At 39.6% G+C, this 21,149-nt stretch overlaps 1 protein-coding gene across 1 annotated transcript in view; it reads right to left on the reverse strand.

Moving 5' to 3' along the window:
- ITSN2 (intersectin 2) overlaps positions 1-21,149 on the reverse strand; it is an 82,164-nt gene that overhangs the window by 37,797 nt on the left and 23,218 nt on the right. The window contains exons 3-16 of the mRNA XM_054179912.1: positions 14,285-14,377; positions 12,560-12,623; positions 12,192-12,355; positions 10,692-10,889; positions 10,320-10,416; positions 8,223-8,365; positions 7,429-7,492; positions 6,023-6,160; positions 5,397-5,482; positions 4,083-4,345; positions 3,275-3,424; positions 2,912-3,052; positions 2,033-2,120; positions 1,308-1,447 (exon numbers count right to left, since the gene is read on the reverse strand). Coding sequence (XP_054035887.1) covers positions 1,308-1,447; positions 2,033-2,120; positions 2,912-3,052; positions 3,275-3,424; positions 4,083-4,345; positions 5,397-5,482; positions 6,023-6,160; positions 7,429-7,492; positions 8,223-8,365; positions 10,320-10,416; positions 10,692-10,889; positions 12,192-12,355; positions 12,560-12,623; positions 14,285-14,377 — 1,829 coding nt within the window. The remainder of the gene's footprint in view (positions 1-1,307; positions 1,448-2,032; positions 2,121-2,911; positions 3,053-3,274; positions 3,425-4,082; positions 4,346-5,396; positions 5,483-6,022; positions 6,161-7,428; positions 7,493-8,222; positions 8,366-10,319; positions 10,417-10,691; positions 10,890-12,191; positions 12,356-12,559; positions 12,624-14,284; positions 14,378-21,149) is intronic.

Here is a 21,149-nt window from a genome sequence, read left to right on the forward strand (position 1 = left end):
TGTTCTTTTTTACTGGAGAGTTCAGATCCTCAAGGCTGGACCAGCATAAATCCATTAAGTAAGGAGAAAGGTCACATCAGTGCCACTAGGAGTAAGCTAGTAAATAAAGTTAAGTGGATGCATGCTGCCCTGCCGGAGAAGCTGCATGTGTTTTTAGGCAAATCAAGAGCTGCCTCAAACACCAGTGGTAAATACTTCTAAATTCTACACTAATAATTAAACTATCCTTACTTTTAGGGTAATACTTAAGTCTGCTATCAGATCTTAGAGTCACAGAACAGCCTTATTTTCTGCAGACTAAACAACCCAAGTTCCCTCAGACACTCCTCAGATGAGCTGTTCTCCAGACCCCTGTTTTGTTGCACTTCTCTGGAACTCGACCAACTCCCCAGTGTCTTTTCCTGTAGTGAGAGCCCCCAGAATGAACATAGCACTCCAGGTGTGGCCTTACCAGTGCTGAATATAGGTGGACAATCACTCCCCTGGTTCTGCTGGTCCCAGCAGGTGGTACAGGCCAGGATGCTGTTGGCCTCCTTGGCCACCTGGGCACACTGCTGACTCATGTTCAGCTGGTTGTTCATCAGTAGCCTCAGGTCTTTCTCTACTGGGCAGCTTTACAGCCACTCTTCCCCAAGCCTGTATCTTTGCATGAGGTGTTGTGATCCAAGTGCAGGACCTGGGACTTAGCCTTGTTCAGTCTCATACAGTTGGCCTCAGCATATCAAGCCAGCCTAATTAGGTCTCTCTGTAGATACTTCCTACCCACAAGCAGATCAACATTTCCTCCCAGCTTAGTGTCACTGACATACATACTCAATCCCCTTGTCTAGATCACTGGTTAAGACGCTGAAGAGAACTGGTCCCATCACTGGGCCCTGGGGAACACCACTTGTGCTCCCTTTCTTGTACAATATCCTGTGTACGTCTTTCATTAAAAGTGAACTGTTCAGTCCATAAACAGTAGCTGATATAATCTCAGCAGTCTAAGAATAGATTTTGCAAGTTCCTGAAAAACTTCAATTCTAAATCAAAATGAATTCCAGAAGGCAAAAGTTGAGTGAGCAACAGTTGATTCATGCAAAGCAATGCCTAGCAAAAGATTCATGATTTAGTACATTAGCAATAGCTCTAAGTGCAGTTTTATTGCATTACTTACTCTAAGACCTTTGGTAATTCTTATTTGACACTGGAAGTTGGAGAAAGCTTTTTGGAAGCCTAGCAGAAGTGTAACCAATCTTTATGATTGGATGAAGAAATAACGATGCTGCTTACTGGTGTAAGAATAATTATTTAGATAATATATGTACCTTAAGCTGACTATTAAATGCATCCATTTCAGCAAGTTTAGAAGCGGTCTCTTTCTCAAGGGCATCTAATTGTTCCTTAAGCCTCTGACATAATTCTTCCTTTTCTACAGATTTCTTTTGCACCGAACTGATTCCTGTACCTGCATTAGTAAACACAAGCAATATTACATGGATTTCTGTTTTCACTAATAGTTTTCCTTATATAGACACATTCCCAACCTTTTCCTCATAAACATTCCTTGATTTACCATTCTATTCATATACAGCACAAAGAAGAAATGGTCCCCACACCCGAGACACACAGGCATTGCATACAAAATACACAGAGTAATTTGTAAAGTGAGGGGGTTTTTCAGTATCAGACCAATTGATAGCAGGCTTCTCTAGACAGGGACTTCCAGTATGATTTGAAATAGAGACTAGTGTGCATTTTATGTAAATGAACTCCCTTGAGTTTACACCATCAAAAAACGACAAGGCATAATAGTACCTGTGGGCTGTATGGTCTACATACAGTTTCAAGCAAAATGTGTACTTTCTCACAAAAAAGGTGTTTGTTTGCCCCTTACTTATAACATGAAGGAAATAATGACATGCAGGTGAAAAAATGCTGTGATTGCACTAATTGAAAAGATGTCAAAGTGAAGGTGTGATAACACCTCTGTATCTTTTTACAAGTGATAAAAAGCCAGCAGTGCAAAGAGAATTCACTGGCAGGCACTTACTCGGAGTTGTTTCAAGTTGGGTGTTTTTAATTCTTTCACTTAGCAACTGCTTTTCAGGAACTAAACAGATGAGTTTATTTTGGTACTCCTGTAGATATTGAAGAGAACATAAAAGAAATTAATCTTGTTTATAAATCAGTCAGTAAAAATGGGTGATTTTTTAAACATAATTTTGACTCATGGATGCAGGCTGTCACTATGGGGTAGAGGGAAAAATTACTTCTACACTCTCAGTACAAACACTATTGAGTATTTTAACCCCCAAAACAAGAACATAGCTGGAAAAAAACAAACCAAGCCAAACCCAGAAATGCTAGATGTGAAAATATGATCATGAGACCATTTCAGTTGACTGTCTGAAGCCTAACATAAACCAGTAACTTTTCATGACACATGGGAACATGAAATTTTCCTAATGTGCAGGAGCTTTACAAAAAATACAGTAGAAGATGATTTACAGTAGCCAACTGATATGAAATGATTCATATCCTGCAATTCAAAGAGAGAAAAAAAAAAAGTAGGTAATTCAACCCCAGGACCAACTTGTTCTTCATACAGGAAAATATTCCTCACAAACAATTGAGTCTGGAGTCATAGAATAACTCCTAATTAAAGGGAAGTTACTATTAGCAGTTCCACAAAATAACAGCTGACTTTTGGACAACTTCTCTCATTCAACTATCATCTTCTTGTACATATAATAAAGACCACAAATAAAATACTCTGCAATGTTGATGGCCTTGCTATTTCCTCTCTCCAGTGTAATCAAACTGACTCACAGCTTTATATATATATATAATTACATAGAATGCTGTTATCAACAGCATTATGGAAACACAGAATAGAGAGGAAAACTACAAGCTACACAAAGTTACACACCTGAAGCTCTTGTTGCAGTTGCTTGACTTCCATGGTTCCTTGGTCACATTTCTTACCTAAAGCCTCCAGTTCCGTTTTTCGAATTTGCTTTTTGCTTCGAATATCCTGCAACCTGCCTGAGATTTGCTGATGTTTGTCTGTCTAGAAAGAAACAAAAGGCAAATGATACCACATATATCAACATCTGCACTAAATGTGTTGGCAGATTCATTAATGACTGGTTCTTCAAAACTGCTTAAAATGCCTGCTTGAGATTCTTCATCTAAACCGGAGTGAAACTCCTAGTGGGCCATTAATGTAGTCTAAGATTTGCATAACTTAAAATAATGTATTGCAAGATGTGCAGTGAAATTTCTGTCTTACCAAAGCTTCTAATTCAAGATTAAGGCTCTTCTTTTTAGAGGTCAGCTTGACAATTTCTTCTTGTTCTCTGTTACGTTGATTAAGAAGTTCTTGGCGACGAATTCTCTCCCATTCCAGTCGCCGCTGGCGCTCAAGTTCTTGCTTCGCTGCCTGCAGGGAAGTTACATTACCTTAGGTTACAATGGAGATGCAGAACTCTGAGATCATGATTTAATGTGCTGTTTCTAAACAGCATAACAGCAGCACAACATACTGTCTTTTGTAAAGTGCTCTTACATATTTCAGCATCAAAGAATGGAAAAAGTGCTTCTGTAAGATTCTTCAAGCCATGATGCTAACTCTGGATGAATAAAAGCTATGTAATTCAGAGAGAAAGACTGTTTAGCTTGGAACACTGCCCATAAATGGGCACACTGACAGATATTGATCATAACCTCCTCTGAGTAGTTCTCAGAGCCACATAAAATATGCAGGTCTTATGCATGCACTGAAACAAGAAGAGACAAAGTGGTCTGAAGTTCAACTGTCAAAATACTATGGATTATGCATCCAGTATAAACTTCTTTGGTATACAGACTTTATAAGAAAATCTCATCTGTCCCATGAAGGATCTGAGTATCTCCAACCCATAACAACACTGGGTTCATTTATTAACAGACACAGTGTTTTCAGACAGAAACATTCTCTTTCCAAGACAACCTGGCAACAGCCATATGAGGAGGCAGAATCAAAGCTAGCATTCAAATCCTGAATGCTGTGTTGAGTGGATACTGCTAAAGGCTTTAAAAAACATTGTCAAGAAAACAACCTCCCGCCTTTCTATTTCTTTCCTCCTTTCCTCTTCTCTTTGTCTCTCCAGCTCTCGCTGCCTCTCCAGCTGCCTTTCCATTTCCAGTTGTTTTTTCCGTTCCTGTTCCTGCCGCTCCCTCTCTCTTCGCTCTTGTTCTTCTCTTTCTTTCTGAGCCTTACGCTCAGCCTCTCTCTGCTGCTGCTCCAACAGGACTTGACGGCGTTTTTCCAGCTCCATGTTCCCCCTCTCATAATTGGCTTTCCTTTTGTCCTCAAACGTCACTAAAATAGGGAAAGGTAGTTATTTTTGTCCTGTGCAAAACACTGCTCTCAAACAAGTACCTTGATTATGCCACTAAACACAGATACTTTATTTTTGGTAAGCTCAGGTAGTTGGGTCATGGATGATAAAAGCATCTTGCATTTGTCAAAATACTATTTTTTCTTTTCAAAAATACTTTCAGATTTTCCTAAGTCTATTCCAATTGAAAAAAAAAACAAACACCAAAAGATACTTTGAAACCAACCATGAAAATTACTTGAATTTTAGAGAAAACATTAAAAAGCTTTTCTAAGATATGAGAAGACTAAATTCTGTTAAAAAAGTTTTCCTTTTTTCTTTATTTTAGTTCCTTCTCTGCAGGAAGCATTAACACACTGAGGAAGAGCTTAGTTTTTAAGGGTGTTCCCTGTAAGAGGTCCTGGAGTTAAAACCAGCAGTCCAACAAAACAGGACCAAGCTCAATTACCACAGTAAAGGATAAACAGAAATCTAAAGGAATGGTTTAGGGTCCCAGAAACTACTCTTCCCAACAGAGGGGCAATTTGTGCCTCACAGGGTGTATGTAAGAGACCTTTGCTGCTAGCATCAAGGAGTCAATCATAGAATCCACATCATGTGCAAACCATCTAGTTTTCAGAGAATTAAATGGCATAGGAAACTGCTGCTTTCAGAATGTTCAAAACAAAGTAATGCCAAGAAGTTTCAACTGAAAAAAACCCTCCTTCTTAGTGGGGGAGGGAAAGCTGGGCCTTCTCTCTCAACCCACCACACAGTGGCACGGTAGTATTTGGCCATGAAGAATTTATTTTCCAGAACGCATTATTAATCAGCACACTTTTCATTTCCTAAAGCCAAACCCAGCCTCCTATCTCTGCCCTCTCAATTCCATTATATGTAACAGGCTAACTACATCCACTTAACAACCTTCCTGTCATCTAAGTTAAAAGGGATCTATCTCCTGAAATGAAGCTCCCTTGAGATGTGATTATGTCTTCTATTTTCTAAAGATTTCAATGGCCCTATACATTAAGAATGTGAACCTCATTTTACCTGGCTGTTTTTTCTGTGGTTCCTCTTCTTGCACAGGCTGGTATGATGGCAGAGTTCCATTTATATTTTCAGTGTATTTTCCACTCCTAAAGGGAAAAAACCCCACCATTGTCAAAGAATAACACAGTTATTTTCTTAGTATAAAACACTTCCATTGCAAATATAGTGTGTTTCACTGCCATCAGTGATGGTCAGAGGTCTGGAAAAGTCCTCTATGAACATAGGCTGATGGAATTGTGGGTTGTTCAGCCTGGAGATCAGAAAGCTTCAAGGGGTCTTTATAGCAGCCTTCCAGTATTTGAAGGGGCATACAGGAGAGCTGGAGAGGGACTTTTTTAACAGACATGTAGTGATAAGATGCACAGTAATGACTTCAGACTGAAATAAGCCAAATTTAGATTAGACATTAGGAAGAAATTCTTCACCACAAGGGTGGTGAGACACTGGAACAGGCTGCCCAGAGAAGTTGTGGATGCTCCAACTGTGAAAGTGTTCAGAGACAGGTTGGATGGGGCCTTGAGCAAGCTGGTCTAGTAGGAGGTGTGCCTGCTGATGGCAGGGGGTTGGAACTAGATGTTGTTTCAGGTCACTTTCAACCAAAACCATTCTACGATGCTGTGATATACCTGAAAGAAGGTGGTACCAGTTCAGGAGGTAAAGTAAGAGGCAGAGGTTGTCCAGCTTTGGCCATATCAGTTAGGTGCATGGCTAACACAAACTCATCAGCTTTCAGTTGTCCGTCTCCATCAATATCAGCTAGTGACCTGCAGAGTTTTAACAGCAAGAATAATTAAAGCAAACATCACAATCATTCACAAATGAGAGCTGAAAAAATTTACTGTACAAATAATTGTACAAATTGTACAAATGTTCTCGAAAAGCATGTGTGTGAAACCAGTGAAATGGTGACAGAAACGCAGTTGAGAAAGCAGGAACCCTTCTCAAAGAGCTATTCACATATATACAATAACAGCAATGCATCCTTGGACACACACACATACACAAATAAATCACACGCATAAACCTCAGTGAGAAACAAAAGCAGGAGATGATGACATGAAATTCTTATTGTATTCACAGACTAGCACTATTCACACATACCATTATTGCAGTAATTACCATGACTACAGCACACCAGTAGAAATATTGGCAATTCCTTACTTTGCACAAAACTGAAAGTCGGGCTGTTAATCCTCTTTACACAGGTAAAGAGACCTCCTCACATGGGCTACTGTTATCTCTGGCCTGAGCACTCAGGAGAAAAACAGTTATTACATACCTGCTTTATTTCCCCATACTCCAGAGTGGAGGAATACAACTTGACACTCCATTTTTACCTTCACAGCATGCAACTAAACATGCTGAATGAACATAAGGAACATTACAACTTACTGCTGCTAGAAACAAACAAATGATTGCCCTGGGATAAAGACAACAAAGAATGGGAACTCAGAGATGTAAAGCACCAACCTATAGTGAATTCTGCTAGGCTAATATATTTTATGTGTAACATCTGAGTTATGTCTCCAGGTGTAATCCAAACTACTGTATCTAGTAGGGGAGCTTATTCAAGCCTTCAGACAACTGTAACCATTTTGGATCACCACAGTAAATGGAAGTGTTAACAAATGTGTAATATGCAGATATCAATATGGGAACTGCTGTACAACTCTAACAAGCTGAAGGGTTACTTCCTTTTAAATCCTGATCTCTGCATTTTAAAACTAACAAGGTTGGTTTCAGAACTCTACTTATAAAAGGAACCAACCCATCTCCAGTGAAACAGTGCATCGCTGAACTACAAATTGAAATTAGTGTCTGTACTGTTTCATGGAATTTGACAGAGAGTGAAAAAATTATGTCAAGATGTCTTGAAAATGTGAATAATAAACAAGGTAGTTTAAGAAGTACCTTAGCTTCAGTTTATGATTTTACATCTATGGCATCTCTTTATAACATTTTATTAAATAAAGTACATGTCTTCTCTTAATACTATAAACACTCTGAATTCATAATCACTAACTAAACTTACCAAATAGTAGCCAGCTGAGTCTGTGAAAGGTTTGATTGCAGAAGGGCATTCCTTGCCTGAAATCCTTAGTGAAAGTGTAAAAGATTTTAATAAATACTTTGAAAAAAGACTCACAGGTAGCAAAAAAAGTGGGTCATGAACTAGGGCATGTTTATTTTTAATATTAATCTAATCCATTTTCATCAGTGGCTGACAGTTGGCTTTACTTCCAGGCTTAATGACAGGCATTACAGCCTGAACACAATAAAGATGCAAGTATTCTTGTGTACTGTTTTTCATTTGGAGCACCTAATAGAAAAGCTGACATGAAAAATGGATATTTATGGTAATCCCCACAGCTGTGACAAAAGCACAGCTGGCTGTCTACCAAAAGCTTGAGATACCACACTGGAAAGCTGTTTCCCCTGATAGCAAAGCATGTTGATGAAACCTTCGGTCCAAAATCAGCTGAACAGGATAAAGAGTACTGAGTCCCTTTTTTGAAAGAAAGAATTGTCCTCTTTTTTGTAGGGTAGGAGACTGTGGCAGAGCCTTGATAAATGCTTATGCAAAATGGGAAATGTAGGCAACTACAGACAGACACACATACTGACTTTACATTGACTAACTGCTTGGGCAGCACTTTACTCACTGCATTACAGCAAGTAATCCACTCTCTCCTGCATAGGTCTGAATGTCAACAATTTCAGTTTCTATTTCACATGGAAGTCAAATTCCAAGGCAAGATTCCATGCCTCAGACTGACTTTCCAGACACAGAAAACACTGCTCTGTATCATCAAATGCTGTACTCACCTGATAAATACCCACTCATACTTTTATCAAGACTGTTAAACTTCTGTCTGTATTTTAATCTGGAGGCCTGAGGAACTGCCCAGTCTGTAGATGCAATCTTTGGTGAATTCCCAGCTAGTGAAGCACTAGAGGAAGAATTTGAACTGTAATACAATTATTAAAAAAAAAAAAAAAAAGACTGACTTAATAAATAGGCACTGGAAAAGATATGTAACATCTTCTGGTAACAGGAGACAACTTCTACAAAGTTTTACCTCTGCTAACATGCTGTAAATTTCATCACTAATATGGAATGTTACTGTGAAAGTGGGACATTTTTGATTCACAGGTACTTATGCCAACTAATTCATGTCCATCACTGCAAAGTAACACTAGAGGAAACCACAGGGGAACATCTCAACTTGCACAAGAAGGTGGATATCTAAATAACTTTTGGAGGTATGCAAATGAATAACCACAAACATAAAAATTTATCTGATAAACTCACAATCAAAAGAAACTTAAGCTGGTAAAGTCATTATACTCCACATCTGCCTATTCCTTTTATGAGTGTCAATGAGAGGTTGAATGGAGTTTTTCTAACCCATTCAGTTTCCACAGAATAGCACCTGATGGAGTCTTTAGCTGCAACTAACCTTCTACCTACAACTCCGAGCATTTTCAGTGTTTCATCTTAAAAGGTAAGACAAAATCAGGTGCGTCCAGCCTCCCTTGTTTAAGGTAATCTCCCACAATATCACGAACAAGACTGTCTGCAGTGTTCTCCAAGCCAATAAAGAATGGTGATATAAACAAAGGCTTTTGGGCACAATGTTGGAGAGACGTTCTTTGTATGGAATTAGGTAACATGATGGTGAGAAGGCTGTCAACAGACATGCTGAAGCGCAGCTACTTTGCAACACTAGAACACCATCAAAGTTTAGTAAATACAAAAGAAAATACAATTACAGGCACACACCACACCTACAACCATCTCACTGAACATCTGCTGTAATTGGTTGCGTGTCTGTCTGTACGAGGAGTCCAAAGTTAGACATGTTCACACCAGATCACAGAATCATTGAATGGTTTGGGTTGAAAAGGACCTTAAAGATCATCGAATTTCAATCCCCTGCCATAGGCAGGGGTACCTCCTACTAGACTAGATTGCTCAAGGCCCCATCCAACCCGGCTCTGAATGCTTCCACAGTTGGAACCTCCACAACTTCTCTGGGCAACCCATTCACCCTTGACATGAAAATATCTTCCTGATGTCTAATCTCAATCTAGCTTCTTCCAAGATGCTTTGTATCAGCAGCAAAGCGCTTCTGAGTCATCTTCCGGAACTGGGCTGGGGGCTGGGGCTGAGGTGCTCTCTAGACTGTCTTTTCAGAGACTGTTCCCTGGATGCCCAATGGGACAGATAAGTGTACTCTCTCATTTAGGTCTATGGCAAATCTCTAAAATCAGTGAAACAGGGAAGCTGATTACAAAGTTTCATAATCTTCTATTATTCATAAAACAAATTCACTCATAAATATTTATAACATATTATTCTTACATCAAGAGGACACAGTCTCAAGCTGCACCAGGGGAGGTTTAGGCTGGAGGTTAGGAAGAAGTTCTTCCCAGAAAGAGTGATTGGCCATTGGAATGGGTTGCCCAGGGAGGTGGTGGAATCACCATCACTGGAGGTGTTTAGGAAGAGACTGGATGGGGCGCTTGGTGATACTGGATGACAGGCTGGACTCAAAGATCTCAAAGGTCTTTTCCAACCTGGTTAATTCTATTATATTCTATTCTATTTATAATGAATGAGTATATCAATCCATGAACTTTCCTTTTATAACCACTTGGCAAATTCTTCTATTTACTAATAAGGTACATTTCCTTCTTTTTGGCACTGCTTTCTTCCATTTGAACTCCTCATCTACTTCAGAGAGTTTTGTCAGATGTACTGAAAATATTACTTACTGTATGAAAACAAAACAAAACAGCTTTCAGATTAGATAGACTAACTTTTAATGCATATACATTGAAAACAGAAACGCTCCCTAAGTTTTGAAAGGCGTACTGCTCAAGTTTAAGAAATAACCATTTTAAACTTAACTTTCATACCTGCTAGATCCTAAATCGATTAGTGACTGTGCCTTCTGTATACTAGAAACACCAAACCCTCCTGCCATGGGACCTAAAGAACCAGCATGAGGCAGCGCTGAAAGAAACAAACAAAACCAAAACTGGGTTTATGGTAATGCTTTGTAATAAGCACTCAAGACTTTGATAGAAGCAAGAAAAGCTAATCAGTACCTTGTTGTTAAGATTACCTACTTAGAATTGATTTCACAAATGTGAACTTTAAAAAAAAAAAAAAAAAGAAAGTATTTTTTCCAACTTGCTTGCAAGCATTATCATTCCTGCCTGAAATTAACCACAGAGAATGTAAGAGTCACCATTTTGAAAGCAAGCACTGCACAGTACTATACTTACTTGAAGAGAAAGGTACGGACAAAGGCTGTAGAAGGCTGGATGTTCCATTTGGCAACGAGGAGGTACTGACAGAAGGCACCAGGGGAGCAGAGATAACCAAAGGAGGAATGGAAGTCATGGAGGTCAGAGACATGGGAGCTAATGGTGTGATCGTAGACATAGATGTTGGCATGGACAGATTTGGCATACTACCCATTCCTAGAGCAAAATCCAACAATTCATGATTTAATATTCCAGAAGTTTCATCAAGAAACTGGGTCCATTATGCTAGGCAGAAACTACATAAAGAAACCTGCATCCAGAGATACAATGAGTTAAAATAGAAACTCGTGTATTTACTTTTCCTCTAAAGTTTAGACAAGACAGCTCACAAGGAAAATATACCGAAAGACATGAATTAAAAAGCCGTAATAAATCTTTACAAGCAATTAAGTCTCAAGGTAGATAGATTTACCCAGCATTTCATAAAAGAATGAGATCTAGTTTTCTATGATTGCAGCTAGAACTAGCTTTTCAACAAGCCTCTCCATGGCTGGCTCCCAAGAGAGAATTAGGTTGTGACTCAAAAACTGCGACAATCTTCTCCAGGAAGAAGCTGACACCGTTTCTGAACTAAGCTTCTTCCAAGTGTCAGCCTTGGGAGAATCCATATGGGTAAAAAGACTATACTTAGGGCCTCATGCCTAGCAAATGGTTTCTTTAAAGCAGTTGCCTAAAGCAAGTGAGAGCACTTGAATTACTGTCTTAATCCTGTGAAAAACAACAATATGTAGATGATAGAAGGATGCTAGGAAGTAATTGTATGCCAACCATAGCTATCTATAAATGCATGCACTTGTATGCAAACACAAGATTTAGCAATGGGCAGACATTTTAAATCATGTATGTAATTAATATATGCATACATTTAATTTCAGCATAAAAGTATGCACTCATTTTGTATTCCAGCTTAAGTCTTCATGTATGTTTTGTTGTACAAAACAAAGTAACAACGGGCATGCACTGAGTCCCAAAACACCATCAGAAAGGGGAAAAACAGTTTTAAATAATTCTATTCAGTTGATCATGTAACCAAAATACAAAACCTGACTGATTTTGAAAGGAGCATTTCAAATAAGTGTTTCACCAAAACTCTGACCTTTACGAAGTTTAACTTCAAAAACCCTGAGTACAAATAGGTGAATGAGAAGGAGGGAGACAAAAAAAGACCATGAGTACAAGATGACGGCCAGCAAATCAGATGGTAGGGGTGAATGGCCTCCTTGTACCTCATGTCAAAATTCAGTAGAAGGTTTTTCTTTATCATTAAATGTCTACAAAGAATTAAATAATAAAAATCTCAAGAAAGTGACTTTGTGGATTTTCTACACCAGAATATCCTTGGGGGTTTTTCAGTGCTTCACTCAATCGTCACGGTCATATCAGTGCTTGTATTTGGCTGCAATTAACTCTGGGTTTTTTCCACTTCTGCAAAATAAGTAATTATATATTCATAAGTACCAAAGCGAGCTGACATTAGTGGTGAAAATACTGGAGTTTGTTTCATGACAGGAGGGAGAACTGCAGGCAAATGCTGTCCTTGCAATTTCAGCTTGATGAGCTTCATGGCTATAGAGAACTCCTGCTGATCCATTTTTCCATCCTTGTTCAGATCTGATAGTGTCCTTAAAAACAAAATAAAATAAAATTAGAACAGCCCACAAGGAAGAAATGTCCCTCTCCAGGGATCCTGTAGGCCCCTTCAAATACTGGAAGACATAAGGTCTCCTTGGAGCCTTCTCTTCTCTGGGCTAAACAACGCCCAGTCTCTCATCTCCCATCTTGGACAAAAACAACCACCCACAACAAAACAGTAAAGAATTATTTACCATATTTGAGCAAGGATTGAAGGTGGCAGGCCTGATTGCAAAAAAAAGGTACGTGCTTGATCACCTATGACAAACAAAAAAGACAAACTTTTACACTACAGACACAGATTTCCAGAAGACCTCAACACTCCATTTCTGGAACAGATTTTTGAAAGGAACCAGCATGCTGGATGCTGAGCTTTCCAGTTTCATACTACCTCACTCCTTCAGCAATTGTCAGATAACCAGGTATTCTGTAATCCTGAAACTTTACTCTCAGATGTGATTTCGAGTAACTATAAAAAGCTTTGACAGGTCACAAGTCAACAGCTGCCAACAGTTTGATACAAGATTTTAAGAAGTAAAAATGAATTAAAATTTAGTTCTGACCCAATTACTTTAACAAGACAGTATGTGCATGCTATTTCTTTCCTTCTCCCCCATCCAGTCTAACTTTAGCCAGCACTGCCTCTCTAGAAAAACTAGAAAAATATCATGCCCTAAATCATACCCTGTTCCATCAGAGAATATACAATATTTCTGCATTTTAGGATGGGAACAAAAGGGACCTATTATGCAATTCCATACCAAGTTCCACATTAATTGGTACTGATCATGCTGTTATCAAACATGGTAAAACATGGAGAGTGGGTTTATTCTCACCTATGAGCGAATTACAGATGCTTAAACATGAATTCAGGTTATTCCTTCACCTCTTTCTTCCCTTGTATTTTTTATACAACCTTTCATTTCAAGCACTTGCCAAATAATGAAACCTGCAGGTGTACATACAGGTAAGAGCCCAAACATGGCCTAAAGGTACTCCCCTGGACTGCATCCTTTCCAGCTAGTGGTGAAGGAAACACCAATCTCCTATTGATCTTTGGCCAAGGCAGAACATTTGCATGTTCCAAACAGACAACTACCCATGCTTTTCTCAGTCTTTTTTGAAACAAGATGAGGATAAGCAGGGGCACTGAAGTCACCAGAGAGGGCACTGTCCGACAGATAGGAGGGTAGGAGTGATCAGGGCTGGCCTTTAGTGCCTACCTGCACACAAAGAATAGGGCATTCTTAAATAAAGTCATTTTTGCCAATGAAATTGAGCCTTTTCTTGATGTTGCAAGCAGATTCTTCAATTTAAAAACTGCAAATTCAAGGTGCACAGCAAGATGACCCAATTGTTTCAGAGGAGAAGCTGCTGAATATAACTGGAACTGACAGCAGGGCACTGCAAAATTCCATTAGCTGATCCAGAACTCACTGAAGGCCCACGGGTTAATAAATTTCAAGCAGTCATTAACAAAGACAAGCTGTCAGCAGCTCTCTCCCTGCCTCCTCCCTCAAGACAAAGATAACAGCACAGTATTCTCTAACACTGTTCAGACAGAGGAGAGCCACTTCTGGTGGCTGTGGCGTCACTTGACACAATAGCTACTCTAAGAGCTCCCTGGCAGCCTCCCATCTAAGCATAGATTTCGTCTGATATTCTTTGGGTTGTGAAACTAGACAGGATGACAGTACATAACCACTAGCTGCAGAAGTGACAGGGTTAATTAAAGAGTGTTCCTGTGCCAAACTTCAGCCCAAAGCTTGTAGAAGTTCAGCAGTAGCCTGTGGGTGTTTGGCCAAAGGCTATAGTTATTAGTCACACAACAAAGGGCTAGGATGCAGTTTTTCAACTGTTTTACAAAGATACTTATGTGTACAGAAAAGTTAATGTGTAATATAGAATCTCAGACCAACCTGTAATGTAGCCTCCTGTGGGTTTAAGGCTATCAAACTGCTTGTCATGCTTGGCCCGTTCTTCAGAGGTGATGGCCCATATGTTTGGGCCTCCTACAACAAACAAACAAAACACTCACTGAACAACCAAATAGATGGAAGACACTTAAAAATAAAGCATGTCACTTGCAAATAAAAGCCTGGTTTCTCAAGAGACAAAGTTAGGTCTAGACACACCCAGCTCCTACCAGTTTGGCAAGGATGTTATGAAACACCAACCTGCTTCCCAGATGTGCAAATCCTAGCTGAGACAACTCCTCAGCTAGGCTACTTTACACTCAGCTTTCAAACGAGATCTGCTATTCTTCAGAGCTGGTGCAAAGCAGTTTCCTGTTGCTGACAATTGTTTGCAGCCCAGGCAGGATGCACGTTGCTCACCATACCCTGTGTGAACCAAATACTCCTCTGGTTCACTGACAAACAAATGTCATTCAATGTCACTTAAAGGTTCTGATACAGCTGCCAGAAAGACTCATGATTCACCCTGTCAATACTCTAAAAACAAAACTGGGACTGCCAACAAAAGTAAGTTGGCTTTGTCTGACAAAGGAGTAACATTCAGGGTTGTGGGGTTTTGTTTTAAACAGCACACAATTTCAACTTAACATTTTTTTAATGCTTAAAACAACCTCAAAATAACAGAGTGAAATTACAGCAAATAATCATGTTTACAGAGCTATGCTGATATACCAGGCAGAACCAGAGTGACTTTTAGAAACACTTCAACCTGCTGTATAAAGGTCAGGGTTGTGTCCTTTGCAGGAAAAGCAGTTTGCCAGACATAATTTGGTCTGGTTTATATGAAGGAAGAAGTTCTAGACAGGAAGCTCTTGACAAGTATCTAATTTTCAAGTCAATGAATGCAAGAATTACCCAAAATTCTGACTTAAAACCTCCAGAACTTCATTAAAAGGTTACTACTTAAAAACCATGTTTAAAAATACATTCTGTTGAGCATTACCCCTTCCAATGAACTACTAGTCTATTATTCAAGTATTTGTGTTGTTCACTAAAAGATCTTCAGGGGAATAAATAATTATTGCAATAAGATATTAACAAGTTGCTTTAAAAACCACAGTACTTTGAAAGAAAGTTGCTGTAAAATGCATGCACCGTGAATGCAGCCATAACAAGAAGTCTTTAGATACATACTCTAGTGCTAAAATCACACTCTTAGTTTATTTACTCCCAGATTAAGCATGCAAAAGCAGTGCTTAACCATCTCCGTAAGTGGATGCAAAGAAGAGCAATGGAGCTGGTGAAAGATCTGGAGAACAGGTCCTGTGAGGAGTAGCTGAGACAACTGAGGCTCAGTCTGAAGAAAAGGTGGCTGAGGGGAGATTTTCCTCATTACAACTCCCTGAAAGGAGGTTGTAGTGGGGTGGGTGTTGATCCCTCCTTCCTAACAAGTGATAGCACAGGAGGAAATGGCCTCAAGTTGTAGCAGGGGAGCTTAAGATTGGGTATTAGAAGAAACTTCTTCACTGGAAGTTATCAAACAGTGGAATAGACTCCTCAGGCAAGTGGTGGAATCCTCACCCCTGGAGGTGTTTGAAAGATGCAGAGACATGGTGCTAAGGGAGACAGTTTAGCACCAGACTTGTTAAATAATGGTTGGACTTGATGATCTTAAAGGTCTTTTCCAATCAAAATTATTCTATTCTACAATTCTAAGATCTGATAGCAGACTTGCATATTATCCTAAAAGTAATGATAGGCTGTGTATTAGTGTAGAATTTAACAAGTACTGACCATTGTCCTTGCAGGCATTTTTGTTTCTGAGGCAACTCGACTTGTCATAAAAGCCCCTGCAGCTATAACTACATGGCAAGTTTCTTTTAAGTATGAATTTCACTTAAGAATTATATCTTTGCCTACGATCCACATTATTATAGCAACAAATGCTTCTGGAACAGCCCTAGTGAGTCAGTATAAGCAGCTACTGCTACACCAAAACAATAGCTATGAAGACATTAAAACTACATTGTGTGAATGTTTCAGCTGTATGAACATACATCCTGAAAACACCAACCTGCTAAAATTTGATTTCTGAGGGTTAAGAATTTCACTGAAGGCAGAGACTGAATTATTTTTCTCCTGGTGACTAATTCCATAGAAATATGCTCTCTGCTGCTGACCCCAGATTCCCCCCCCCCCCCCCCCCCCCCTTTTTTTTTTAATAGCCATGGAAGAAAAGACCACCTTAAAATCTAAAGCAGAACCCCTACTGCATCATTTTACAGGTTTACAGAGAAGTGACATTCACAATACACATACATTTACATTTGTAAATGTAAGTTCAAAGAAAACACATTAAATTCAGACAATTTGAGCCACATCTCTCTTAAAACCTTTCAACATTCAACAATACCTTGAAATTTAACATGTTTAAGAGGTGCATCTAAGCATCTTCTAATTTAGAAGGTTTAAAGAAAATATATACTAAGTTCCAAACAGAAATGATAGGGGTGTAAGGGCAAGGGAAGTAAGGCAGCATCCAAAGAAAGTCCTTCCAAAGCTGTGATTCCTTACAAGGTAATTCTAGAAAACAATGTGGAGTTTTTAGCAGGAATTAGGATCTAGAGAACAACATATCTTCAAGACAGCACAGATCTCCCTGTCTGAGAGGGAGATTTTTGTGCTTGTCTGTAAGTGAACAAAGTCCCAGAAAAGTAAATTTTAAACTAGTATCATTGAAGAGAGAGCACTTGTCATTTTTGGCTTCAACTGTAACAGATCATGGTCTTAAGAATATAGGTTAATAGCCACTGAAAAATGAAAATACTTGTTTAAAAGCAAAAACATTAAAACCCCCATCCAATATTTATGGCAGGGATGTGGGGCATCCAAGCCCCACCCAACACATTCTTATTTAAAGGAATCATTGCTTTTCCCAACTCCTACCACAATGTGCAACAGAAACAACCAAACAAAACAAAGCACTGCACAAAAAGGAAGGTAAAGCACTGTAAGCACTTATTTTTAGCTTTAGCAGGTGCTGAGGACTCTTTTGATGTTACCACCTGGTGATACAAATAAGGAAAGAAGAATCTCCATTCAGAAAGTGACGTTTAAATTAAGATTGCTCAAAATACTGAGCAAAAACCCCACACTGGTCTATCTGAAATTATCATTTTGACCAATGGAGATCACAACATCCTGGCGATTCCACAGACCAGATCACAAAACCATTCTTTAAAGTAATTACTATGTTTACTTATAGTACAGCTAAGGCCATTGCAATAAAGACTTACCACAGTCAAAACTAGGTTGAAACTCAGCTCTCCTGCGCAATGATAATCAAAACACGCTGCAGTCCTCACAAATAATGTAGTTATTTCCCAAAGATACCACCAGTAGTAGAACTGGCCACTGCTGACAAAAATTACACTGCCTGGTTTACAAACAACCAAATTTAGGGCATGTTGAACTGTGGACAAAGGGAAGACTACTCCTTTTCTTGGAAGCCCCAAGCTGCAGGAAGAGTCAAAGAGAAACATCGGCTATCCAAGAAATTTCATCAACATCTTTTTGCACTAACCTTCAGTCCTAGGGCTGAGAAAGATCTTGCCCTTAAGCCAGATCCAGCTAAAGGGAACAATTAACTTTGCCCAGAGAAATGACTGCTCTTCTTACTGCCTTACAGCCCCTGTCCTTAGTCATGGCAAACCATGCACCAATCTAAAAAACAAACTGCAGGCATCCCCTATTTGCAGACACTTATCATAGGATAGGGTAAGAGGCATGCATCAACTTGATGGAGCAGTGGGGAACTTTGGCTCTCCAAGGATTAGCAGCTGGCAGGACTACAATACTACAAATCAGTTCAGCATCAGAAATAAAAATGCAGTTGCCACTATGTGCTCTCATGACAGGCTTTGCTGCAGCCAATGAACAGCATATTACTACTTTTTTGAGTTCACTTGAATTTCCTGGATATTTTCAAGGGATATGGGTTTTTTCCCCTGCTGCAGATGGTGCAGTATTCGAGGTGTGGGGGGAAGAAGTACAGTCTGATAGGAAGGTATCTCATAAAATCGTTACTCAGAAGCTGCTGCTTTGCCATCTCACAACTTCACACAGGAAGCAAGAAGCTTGGACGACACTAACACTGCATTATTAGGCACCAAACTCTGATGATTTTCCCCACAAAGATTAAGATTTTTTTTCCTAGACCAGATCAGATCAACCACTGCCTTAACTTGCTCTTTCTGCTTATGAAAAAACAACATTCTGTATTAGTAACACTTCAGGAAGGCAGCTGCCAAGCCATCTTTCTTTTCTAGAGAAGGCTGGTGCTTTCAGAGAAGACTCTGCATAAATGTCAGGACTGGTAAGCGTTCCTGAGATTCAACATGGGAAACCTGGACTCCAGGTCTAGAATGTCTCAGCAGATTCCCTGTATCTGATCAGAAAATCAACAAAGCAAGCGCCTTCACTTGCCCACTCCACTGCTCTGTAATATGTTCAAGAGTTCAGAATCACACTCTACAAGCTGGACAGATGGGCAGAATCCAACGGCATGAGATTTAACATATCCAAGTGCCGGGTTCTGCACATTGCCCACAGCAACCCCATGCAGTGCTACAGGCTGGGGTCAGAGTGGCTGGAGAGCGGCCAGGCAGAGAGGGACCTGGGGGTACTGGTTGATGGTGGGCTGAACATGAGCCTGCAGTGTGCCCAGGCAGCCAAGAGGGCCAATGGCATCCTGGCCTGCATCAGGAATAGTGTGGCCAGCAGGAACAGGGAGGTCATTGTGCCCCTGTATGCTGCACTGGTTAGGCCGCACCTCGAGTACTGTGTCCAGTTCTGGGCCCCTCAGTTTAGGAAAGATGTTGACTTGCTGGAACGAGTCCAGAGAAGAGCAACAAAGTTGGTGAGGGGTTTGGAACACAAGCCCTATGAGGAGAGGCTGAGGGAGCTGGGGTTGATTCACCTGGAGAAGAGGAGGCTCAGGGGAGACCTTATTGCTCTCTACAACTACCTGAAGGGAGGTTGTAGACAGGCAGAGCTTGGTCTCTTCTCCCAGGCAACCAGCACCAGAACAAGAAGACACAGTCTCAAGCTGTGCCAGGGGAGGTTCAGACTGGATGTTAGGAAGAAATTCTTCATAGAGAGAGTGATTGCCCATTGGAATGAACTGCCCAGGGAGGTGGTGGAGTCCCCATCATTGGAGGTGTTTAGGAGGAGACTTGACAGGGTGCTTGATTGCATGATTTAGTTGATTAGGTGGTGTTGGATGATGGGTTGGACACGATGATCTTGAAGGTCTGTTCCAACCTGGTCTATTCTATTCTATTCTAACCACATAGAAAGTCCATTTAGAACAACAAAGACCTACACAAACAAGCTGGTGCTGCATCATTTTAATGTAGAAGACTTCTCTAAAGATAACAAAATATGTAATGACTTCATGCAACAGGTATTAATATGCAATTCAATGTAGTATCACAATTTTATAGTGTTAGAAATAAGCAATTATGCTGCAGATTACACAATGTTTTCTGTCCTGTAAAGCTCCTTCTATGTAAGATACATTTCTACATGAGAGTACAAGGGTCTGTTTCTGGCAGGGTCCCAGCATTTCATAGGACAGCTCTGAAAATCTCTTTACAACAGTACATCAAACAATCTAGTTCTAAAGAAAATAAAGGACTCGCTTTGATGAGCTGTCCACATCAGAAACAGAAACAAACACTGTTCTTTCCTTAAAACAGTAAGCTGCCATTCAAAAGAGGGGAGGAAAGAAAGTGCAATCCTGAAAGCAAATAGACATAAAAATGCTCTGTGACCTCTGCCACTATTTAGTACTACCCACACACAAAATGTAGTTATACCAAGAACAGTAGTACTGTGAAAAGGATAAAGGCAACTTTTCACTTGTGGAAAATCCTAAGACATTTTTCACATTCTCCAAGGAATGATGTTTGTTTTTCACTGATACACGCTGCTTGTTTTTCTCTAATATAAAATACGCTCCTACGACCTACAAAGTTAATTAACTCCACAGAGATAACAAACCTAAATTGAAAGAGCATTCCTTGTATCCATCAGTCACGAGGATGAGCGATTATAACACCACCTTTTTAACCATCTAAAAAACCCCTAGCATTAAGCTTCATAATGACTCTAAATAAATATTTATCTCCATATTTAAAGACAGGGAGATTTCAACACAAACACGCAGCAGCATGCACAAGGGGTTTTCCTTAATGCAGACAGCAACCACACTACTGTCTCCCATTAAGAAACCTCAAGAGACTTGTATGGTGTAAGACACATAAGGATAAATCTAATCATTCCAGTCTGCCTGTGTTTGTAGGTAAGTTTACCACAGAATTATTTAATACCATGGTTTAGTAGATTAGATAGTGTTGGATGATAGGTTGGACTTGATGATCTCAAAGGTCTTTTCCAACCTGGTTAATTCTATTCTATTCTAATACAAACCAGATTTAATGCTCCCAACTCAGACACTGAATCACATTTCTAATTTTTCTCAGTGGACACTAAACATGCAAGCTATCTGTAAAAATACAGAACACTTTACCATTAGTCTGAATTTCTAGGTTTCTTACCAGTCTTATCACTATTTTTCACTATTTGCTTCCCTCTCTTGTTGTTAATTCTTTGTACCAAACGTAGGAGCAAAAGCTGATGGATAATAAGAAAGTATTCTTATTTAGGTGTTCACGCATGTTATGAACTACTACTGCAGTGGATTTGAACTTTTAATGTAACAATTTTTCTATTTCCCACCAAAACCCACAACTACTATAACCTATAATGGAGGATAAACTCATACTTTACTCTTTAAAGTTATCTT

Source organism: Dryobates pubescens, chromosome 3 (assembly GCF_014839835.1).
Source record: "Dryobates pubescens isolate bDryPub1 chromosome 3, bDryPub1.pri, whole genome shotgun sequence".
Taxonomy (NCBI): domain Eukaryota; kingdom Metazoa; phylum Chordata; class Aves; order Piciformes; family Picidae; genus Dryobates; species Dryobates pubescens.